Here is a 10503-nt window from a genome sequence, read left to right on the forward strand (position 1 = left end):
TTTGCTACCATTGGACTATTAACTACCATTAAATACACCATTCTGCTATTGGAAAACATATGACAGACTACCTTAAGCTGGTATCTGCCATTTGAACATTAAAATATGGTTAATGGATTTGTAGGCCAAAATGTAATAGCCTGATTTATTGGACTTCTGTGTACTAGTTTAACAGTGTGACAGGTATTGTGCAATAACCCCATAGAAAAGAACTGTCCTGTCACAAGTTAGGTCTATACATAGCTGGATAAAAACTGTCATTCCCCTATTTCCATACATTAAATGCTTAGGCTAATGAGCTTTCATTAGGAACAATCCTGTTTCCACTGAACTGAAAAAGAAAACTTTAAACAATTTTAACTGACGAGCTATCATCAGGACAATCCAGGACTGAATTTTGGATGGCCAAAATCTTTTACGTAAAATGAACTATAAACAACTCATTGTATTATGATATCATTCTGTTTATTGGATATTAAAATTGTCTACAAGTAAATATCATTATCCTAATTTGAAATGTAGGGAAACTGAGGAACACCAAGCATTTAAACAAGCTTAGGTTCCCTATTCAATGCTGTATTCACTAGTCCTACTGCCTACTTATTTAGCAGCAGAAAATATTTACTTGGGGAAAAAATGACATTTTTTTGTTGGGAAGAACCTTCCTGAGTCAGATCCTGAACCACAAATTGAGACGGTTTTGCACGTTCTTTCTTGAGAAACAAATGACATCGCCTTCTGTTTCTTTATCAAGAAATACTGGGCTTTTCTTCCTAATAACATGAGATTTGTTCACATGACTTTCAAGGAAAAAGAAGTCAGACAGGAGCTACAATTAAACATCTTTTTATTGTAGTCTTTAATGTACATGCAGAATTAAAAAAAAGTGTCAGTTATATCTGTAAGCGTATAACAACAATGTAAATGTCTTGGATCAGCAATGTATTTGGATTAGGGACTAATAACTCTAAGTGAACAGACATCTTTCAGGATATACAGTTTATATGGCAAATCAAGAAGGTTTTCTTCAGAGTGATTTTCCTCATAAAAAGATAAAATATTTCTTGTTTACAATCTCGCTTGCTTTCAATACTGAAAAAGTCTATAATAGTACACTCTTCACTATGTACATAGAAAAACATAAAACTATATCCATACCAGTGTCTGTTTTAAATGCAAACAATAGTAGTTAATAGCTTTGTAATTTTTTTGTGCACCATCTCCCCTCTTCCCTCCTCCCCCTACCCCCATTAAAAAATGCAGCATTTCCTAAAATTGTCAATGCTTTGGCAGAAATTGAACCGAAGGCACTCCTGTGTTAGGTAAAGCAATATGTGAAATATCAGCACTAAATAAAAAAAGCTGTAGGTGTACCAGACAGCTCCATGCTCATGCCAAGGGCCAAATCTTGCACTCTCCGAGGTCAAGAACTGGTTTGCTGGAGATCCCAACTGGAGCAGGCTCAGGCCCCAGGTTGGTTTACGATAAAGCTGATTAGCCTCACAACTATTTTTAGAAATGCTTCACGCAAACCGTATGAGGATGCAGAGGGCATCTCTGAACACAGTACTATCATGAGGGAAAAAATCTCCTGCAGGTCACAGCATCAGAACATGTCGCAAAGGCTTTGCTTTCTAAGCCTTGCACTTTGCAACACGGTAGTTTCACACAACACCCTCTGTTTAAGACTTCCTGATGTTGCAGCTCAGCTAAAAATGAACAAACCAACCCACAGATGTGAAGTTTCTAAACCATCTCTTGTGATGGATTAGTTTAGACTCAGCAAAGCATCAGTTCTCCTGAAAACAATCTGCATGCTAGTGGCATGCTGACTTCTTCTGATAGAGAAGCTTTGAAAGCTGATAGAGAAGTTTCACTCAGGGGCAGCTCCTCCTTGGCCTCATGTGGCTTGGGTTTGGCACACCATTCTTCTTGTAACTCAGGGTTATCTCCGGCATACCTGCGATATGTATTTATATGAATACTTTGCAAAAAAAAAAAAAAGCCTATGAGATAAGCACCTAAATGCTTGCTAAGGGATGTGTCATGAGACACAGTCAGGAAAATGTTTCCATAATGACCAGGTTTAGTTCTCAACTGCAGTTTGCTTCTGCAATCCTAGCAAAGGTTGAGAAAAGACTGGATGCAAACTTCCAAGAGAGAATGAGATAGAAAGGCACCGACCGAAGCTTTTTATGCATGTGAAAAGCTTTCACCTGTCAATGTCTCCAACCTGATAAAGTGTTAGATTTTTGGGACATATATTAGTTCAGTAATTTGTCTACTTAACTAATTTATTCATAGTGCACCATATCTGACCATGACTATAAATAGCTGCAGTCAACTGACAATCCAATTGAAAAAGAACATTCTGCTAAAACCTGCCAGCTGGTCACATTCATTCTGCTGCAATAGCTCTGCGCTCTTTGGCCACAATAAAATGAATGGCTTTATAGTGTTGGAAAGCATTTTTGTCGTTCTTCAGTATCACTGTGGATTTAACTCACAAGGAATGAAGGGTGAGATAAAAAGGCATCCAACAACACTTCAGTCTCTGAATTGAACAGCCAGCAAAATGATATGCAGCTGGCATGGAAGAATAACCATTTAAGGTTAGTTTGAAATGCAGACTAAAGGGGAAAAAAAAAAGAAAGAAAAAAAGAAGCAAGTAGTCCAGTAAGAATAAACAGTAGAAAAAGAAACTGAGCAAGTGATTCTTTGTTTTGAGCCAGTATATCCACCGCTAGCTGCTGTATGTTGCTTTGGGAAACACGAAACTGGCACCAAAACACTCCAAGCAACACAAACCCCCCACCCCCTTCCTAGGCTGATGGATCTCCTTGAAATGTCCCTCAAATCTCTTTCCGTACTGTGGCTCGGATGCTGCTGAACATTTTGCCCATGGCCTCAAACAGCGGGTCGCAGAACGTGTGGATGCAGATCGAATAGACGCGGCTAATGCACTGGATCTCAATCAGGTAGCTTCTTATGCACGGCACCACCGCCCAGATGTGCAGGAATGACAAAATGGCAAAGTAGATGCCCCAGACGAGAGCCATAGGAATGCCAAAGATAGCTGAGAGTAAACGATAAAACCAGTATTTCGTTACAGTGAAGGTGGTAAAACTGGCCTTCCAAATCCCATCAAAGCTGTGTGTTCCCTCTGGCTCAGCGATCACATCTTCAAAATCAATCTGCAGCAAAGAACACAAAGTCAGGTCAGTCAGACGTTCGCATCAAGGCTGGATTCCAGAAACTGCTTTCCTGGAAAGCAACGGTCCCCTGCAACGAAATACCAAAGCACGTACTTCCTACATCCCAACATGATTCGACCCATTTTAACACATCATTTAAACCATGAATCTTTCCAGGGACTATCTTTTTCCAGTAACTATCAGGGAGCCTCAATGATTAGCTCAAAATTAGACATCTAACTTCTAGATGGAGATGAACTCTCCACAATATATTTTCCTCATCTCCTACAGTGCTACGTGTATGGAGTGTCCTTGAAGTCTAAAATTAGACATCTAACTTCTAGATGGAGATGAACTCTCCACAATATATTTTCCTCATCTACAGCGCTACGTGTATGGAGTGTCCTTGAAGTCTACTTAAGGGACAAACCAGGTGAACAGAATCATCACGCTTTCGTTGCCTAACTTAACTGTTTCACATCTTTATGAGTGGAATAAATGCAGTCACTACTTTGACTTTTTACACACCTCAAGCGTGCATCAATAAAATGTGTTTTATTCATCTGAATTATCCCATCTTTCCTTGTATAGCATTGCTGAATTTTGACAGTGAATAAATGGTGAGGCTAGCTATTTGAATATATACTTTGAAACAGGCATAGATATTAGTAGACTGAAAAACAAAATGCTAGATTTAGATCTGCATCAGGTAGAGCTCCTCCTTAGTCTGAAAAGGTTAGGGAGCTCTTCCATCTTATTAAACGTAAGGAGGCTCTTCACATTAGAGCTCTTTTGTTCTAGCCTATCTTGTTTATGTGATAACACTCTGTTCATGAAAGACATGGCCAGGCTAACATATTAATATTTAGAAGGAATGCACTTTTCCACATATTTCATAGTTTTGACTATTCATAAATCGTTCAAAAAGTCACCTAAGGAAGCAGTGCATTCCAACAGGCATATTTTACCGCGCTCTGTTGAAATACTGAACTATTCAGGAAGCTTAATTGTCATAACATTTCTATTAGAAAATTAACAGAATCGCGATGATGGTTCAGCTCCATGTCACACAAATGTGTTTGATATAACCCACAATACAGGATATTTAATTTAGTTAACACAACCAATTGTATAGGTACTGCATTCAACAGGAAAGAGAACATCACACCACTATTCCTCTGCAAGAAACTAAATGACTGTTTAAATCAGATGAAAGAAAAAAAGAAATTGCATTCCTGGGACTGGATCCCAAAGTGAGATGCTGCTGCTGCCGTAAGTGAAGATTTACAGGAGCAGGGTATGATATGGGCCAGCAGCCTCAGAAACTCAGGCAACAGTACCTTAGCATGCTGGAAGGAGGTGAATCTACATACATTCAGAATAAGTATTTCTTAAACTGTAGGAAAACGCTCACAATCACTTCTTTTAATCTAAAATATATGTAAAAATTGGAAAGAACTCCTCCCTCTCTCCTGTTGAGTCTTCAATCACCTCGAAACAGAAGTTACCAACTCACTACAAAGGGAAAAATATTATAAAACCACTGGACTTTCCAGTTTCTTCAACAATAAAAGATAATTCTGAAATTTCTGAATCAGCTGTGACATCAGCATCTTGAATGCCTAACATCTAGCTGGCTTAATTCAACGTATTGCTGGGCCTAAACATCACTCTCTGACTGCTCTCTGCTGTGCCACTATCACTCTCTGCCAGTGCTTCTCTCTAGACATCATATCACACAAACTATAAACCTTCTCCTCTTTATCCGCTACTCTGAACAAGGCTCTAGTGATCTGAAAGTGACCTATGATTCTTTGGGATGGGAACTCACCATCATCATCACACCTAAAGGTAGCATTTGGGTTAAAATTCTGTCTCCACAGAAACCGATGGCAGAATTTGCATTGGCTACATACCCAGCAAACACGCTCAGCGCTGTGCACTTGTCCGTAAAGATGTGCAGAGCCAAAAGCCTGTCTGGACTTTCTGAAACTGAACAGCATAATTTAAAATAATAGCTACAAAAAGAGAAAATGAAAAGAGAGTTTGGTCACGGCTCTCTTCTGCAATAGTTTTACGGGTATGAAATAACCTCTGCTTCTGCAGGTCGTGTGCATGAATTTTTGGTACAAATCCTAGAAAACAGTTTCCTTGAAATCAGTGTCTAAAGACAGCATAGAAAGTACACTACATTCACTTCTGAGCTCACAGGAAATTAGAAATTATTTGGGCTCTGTAATTTCAGCGGGTGCAGCATTGAAGCTCTGGTGGAAATTACTCTAGTTCTGAGAAAGGAACCACAGGCAACAACATGCTATGTTCATTATGGGGTTATTAGATATAAAAATTCATGTTTGGGGACTAAACAACTGACAAAAAATTAGCTTTATGGAGTACATTGGCCATAAAATAATTACATGAATCAGTCATTAGAAGTTAGCTGCAGTCTAGTAAGAGAGCAAAAAGCTTTCCTGGATATATTGTGATCTTTTTACCAAATGAAGCAATCAGATGTCCTTATATCAATCATGGGATTTTAGGACTGCATCATGAAAGAAAGAAGAAAAGGTTGTAGGTGTATACATTAGGAAGTCAATAATATCTCCTGATGATGGCATGTAGTTGACATATCTATTCGCACAAAAAAAATTAAGATGATTTCAAGATCTGCATATTGTTCACTGAAATCAATCTTATTCAACTGACTACACATGTTGGAAAAATGTACGCCCGAGTTTATGGGGCAAGTATATTTTCTTTTTGGAATACGCAAGCAAGCATGCTTGTATTATCTGTTTCTGCAGCTACTCAAAAGCAACGTTTTCCTTGTAGCCCATATCCCATGGTAGTTAATTTACAAAGTGAATGCGTATTCTTGGCTTATTATCAACATTTGCCTCGAAATCAGGTAATAAAGATATGCAGATGATGGCAAAACCCAAAATGATTACAGCAAAAAAAAAAAAATTGCCTCTCAAAAAATACTACTATGTGAAGACTACATGGTTGAGCATAGCCCTCTTATTCTAAAACTTCTGGCAATTTATCGCATGCTTCCCACCAGTTGATGTTGTGATCCTTGGCAGAGCCAGTTTGTGCACACAGGCACCATAGAGCAGTTCAGTGCATTGAGGACTATTCAGGGTCATGCCTAAAGTCTTTTTATTCAGTTCAGTTGTGGCGGAGTCTATCCTGTATTTTTTTCAACTGGCCAATACGGGAAATATTAAATGTCAGCAGGAAAGCAAGTCTGCATTGAGGTCCATCAGCCTTTTCATGGTTACATCTTTAATTTAGCTAAGTGGGACCTATTTTTATCAGCAAAGCATGTTTTTGGCATGCAAAAAGAAACCATAGGTTAATGTGAATTTCCTAGAACTTTTAAAATAAATAGTAAGACTGGCCCATAATTTGATTCCTTTCAAAATAATTCATTATAATGAATGCTTTACTGAAAAATGGAAGCCAGTAAACTCCTTGGTTTTCAAATCAAATAGTAAACTTTCTGTAATCGTGATTGTCAGTAACTAATGTGTTTAGCCTGTCGTGTGCTCCAAGATGTCCATGGAGTTCTGTCAGCTCCATGGGGAGCTGACAGAAGAATCATGCCATATAACATTTCCAGATGGACAGCCCTGTCCTCATTCCGGGAGATTATGCTAATATTAGAACATTTATGATATTTTGGGCAGGATTTCCCAGCTCAAGTCATACACAGTTGTCCTAAAGGTACTCAGGAATCAATCTGTCTGTGAGATGATAATAGTGGTGTATTCACGCCACCAACAATTGTCAAGAGGTTACTTTCTTGCAGTAATTTTAACAGCTCTGGGAATGTTTCTACCAATGCACAGAAGCTGAATAGACAGTGCTATAGAAACCGTAGCTGATGTCTCACTACCATATCTTTCCCATGTCATTATTCCTCAAGTCCCATGTTCCACATTGCTCCACTTTGAGTAAGGGAGATACCAAACTGAATTTGAGAGTGATAAGACAGAAAAACAGCCTGACAACTCTAAAAACTCTCAGATGAATACAGAGTTAAAATGAAGCTGTTATCTCCCTAAAAGTCGTAAGAACGTTACAAAATTGTGTACATGTCAAGAGAGTCCAGCTATGACTGGAACGCGAACATCTGCCGTGCTGTCCAAAACCAGACTTCCCCGCAGCAGTGTACAGTCTAAATAAAGACAGGCAAAGAGTTGAGGTAATCTGGGCTCTTCTACTTCTCAGCTGCTAACAGATCACGTACAGATCCACTGGCTGGGAAACTCTCTATTTATTTCACTGTTCAGGCAGTAGAGATAAGTCTTTAAGCTGCAGGAACTGAGATATCACCCAGATTCTTCTCGCACTGAACCACTCCCATGAAAGATCCTGTTTTTCACTCACAGGCATCAGTCCTCCCCAGGCAGCAGGAGGAATAGGTGACTGGATGCATTTTGCCTTGCTATGGGTTACATTTACACCACTTGGATTACTCACTCCTCAGTCTCTCCTATTACTCTCCTCTGGCTTTTAGTTCAGCAGCACTCGGTGACGGTGAGTGTCATCAGACTGATAACGGGAGTCCAGCTGAACTAAGCAAAGTAAAAATAGGACTGACAGGAGAAAGAGAAGTGGCCAGAAATATGACCCTAGGGAAGAAAGACTCTCTTAATTTCTGGAAGTGAACCTAACCAGCTTGCAGGGCTAAGATACCTTTTCCAGGGTATTGTTCTCAAGGCCACTTTTGCTAAAGCATCACGTGCATGTAGATCTGTGAAGAACTCTGTTTTATCTACATAAAGGCATGCTTAGGTCAGGCACAGGTCTCATTCAGTAGATTGCACGTTCAGTGTGCAGTTTGTTCCTCTAGAGCTGTCAGGGTGTCCTGTGAAATCATGGTGAGTTATTTGCCAAGCTAATGAAAATACAGGCACGTTCACTTGCGACAGAGAGAAGTAAAGGAAATTTGTTTTGACCCTCTAAAGGATGCTAATAACTCACTACAGCCTTCTGTGTCAGCCAAAGCTATTAAACACTATCAACTCCTGTTCCATGCCTACAATACACTTCCTGACTTCAGCTATTCTTTGTTTCCTACTATTCAGTTTGGTAAAGCCATTTTTTACATTGCTTGAAGCTTTTGTCTGATTCTACTATGAGAATTACCGCAGCTTCTTTTGCTCTGCATATGTTTATTAAACTTTTATCAGGAAATTAAGGAACCTGCTTTGATTCTAAAAGAGATTTATTTACAAGAAAAGGAAACAGTATGGGGAATTTGTCTTCTTTTTTCAAAGTCTGTTTAAATAAAAACCCCTATTAATTAAAAAAGCTTAGCAGTGTGAAGTTACTGTTTTTTCTAAAAAAACCCCAGCTGACTCAAGAATATAAGCTTTATATACAAAAATAGTTGACCTGTTGACCTTGCAACTTTAGTCCCTATGTATCAAAACCTGGCAGGCTGGAAAGGTGTGTTAAATGCCAACCTCAAATTACCTACTTACCAGTTGTGCTTCTCCTCAAAAGTTTGCTCTTTGAGGTATGTAATATCCATTGCACAGAAAAATTTACTGTGCTGGGTCTATCAGAAAAAAATTATTAAGGCCATCAGCATTTTATGGGGGCTTTGACCTAATCTACATTTCTGTGATTGTAAGTATAATTTTTCAAATCTTCGCGGGCGGTAGCTGTGTGCTGCTACTGTGCTCACAGCGTGCAGTTTGCATAGACAGGCACCACCACTACTCCACTGAGGAGCAACCCAAACAAGGGCTGAGGATGCCTACATTTTTGAGTGCCATCAAAACCTTTTGGAGTCAGTGAAAAGACGCTCAGATCCTTATTGGATCTCTCTTGATTGATCACTAATATCTCCAGTCAAGCAAACCACTCAAATATGCACGCAACCTGAAAAACATGAACTGTCCCACTGATGTCAGTATGCTTACATGCTTTGCCAGACCAGGGCTATAGTCAAGTCTGAATATATATTTATCCAAGAAGGAGTCACAAGTTCGTTTTCTTTACATTTTTAGCACAGAGTATGGGAACTGTCTGTACCCAGTGCTGTTTTTAAACAGGTTTTTCCCTGATACCAAGACTGTATGTAGAATATTGTTTCACCAGATTATATTGTGTCCCTATAAGACTTGAAACAGATGTATAGAAAAAAGCAGATATGATCTTTTTTTCTCCTGCGATAAATGCAATTTGTAAAATTTCCCAATGCATTCAATGTCCTTTAAAGAAACATTCATCAGAAGAAAAACAAGTCACATTTGGGAGGTGATGTTCAGGACAGGTGCAGCACTACTAACTTCGGATAAGGCTGTACTGTATGTTATTAAAAATTAGAAAATGCATGAGTATACGAGATCATTATTAGTTTTTGTACTTCCACATACTATCTGAAACTTAAAAATTGACAGTTACAGTGCTTGGAAAAAAAGGCATCACAGCAGAAGCAAAAAAACCCTAAGCAATAAGCTCACAACCATTCTGTTAAATCAGTGATATCAGCTAAACATCTAAATGTTTCCTTGACCCTTTGAAATATCACGTTTCCACATCTGCTGGTGCTTGTCTTCCTGATCGCTATCACAGTTTATCAGAAAATGATGAAAAAGCGTATTAGGTTGTTTCTACTGAAACAACCAAGGGAAAGAGCATGGGAGGTGTTGGGACTCATAGGGGTAAAGCTGCTCTTCTCCTTTCCCTCACCTCCCAGACACCAGGAAACTTGACTATTTTGAAGGTGTAGGGTGTAGCACATGGTAGCCCTTCATGGCTGCAAGGCTACATGAAAGAGGAACGGGAGGATGCTTGGCTGCCAGCTTTGCAAAGGGGTCCAACGCTCTCCCTGAGGACGCACATCCATGCCTTAGTTGCACGGCGTTACAGGAACTTGAACAGTGTCCTCCTCACTTGTTTCTACTCTAAAAAATCATTCACCCTTTTAGGAGCACTGTGTAATCTCCACCTGGCAAACGTTTGCCTGCAGCTATGTAGAGAAGCTGGTACTTTGTTCCTGAAAACATACGGCTTCATGATGCCTAGATGTTCTACTTCCTCGCTAATCACTGTTTTCAACAGCAAACATTAGCTGCTGTCAGGTGTGCTATAAAGGCAAAATTCATTCTATTCCAGAGTATTTATATGAGTCTCAGGCTATAGCATGGGTGACTACAAAACATGAACATCCAGCAGTGTCCAGAGATGAGGTAAGTTCCACCACAAGACAAGAAATCACCTTAACTCTTGGTATGGTGGCAAGCTTCTAACAAGGGAACCCCAAGAGCCTCTCCACATAGTGGGGCTC

At 39.4% G+C, this 10503-nt stretch overlaps 1 protein-coding gene across 1 annotated transcript; it reads right to left on the reverse strand.

The window, feature by feature from the left end:
- Positions 1 to 831: 831 nt before the first annotated feature.
- On the reverse strand, positions 832 to 8739 carry CAV1 (caveolin 1). Its single transcript, XM_009286874.1, has 3 exons — positions 8690 to 8739; positions 5111 to 5186; positions 832 to 3194 (listed from the first exon to the last, which is right to left on the reverse strand). Exons 1-3 carry the CDS (start codon positions 8737 to 8739, stop codon positions 2853 to 2855), a joined length of 468 nt encoding a protein of 155 aa, XP_009285149.1. The 3' UTR covers positions 832 to 2852.
- Positions 8740 to 10503: the final 1764 nt, after the last annotated feature.

Source organism: Aptenodytes forsteri, unplaced genomic scaffold (assembly GCF_000699145.1).
Source record: "Aptenodytes forsteri isolate BGI_AS27 unplaced genomic scaffold, ASM69914v1 Scaffold166, whole genome shotgun sequence".
NCBI lineage: Eukaryota > Metazoa > Chordata > Aves > Sphenisciformes > Spheniscidae > Aptenodytes > Aptenodytes forsteri.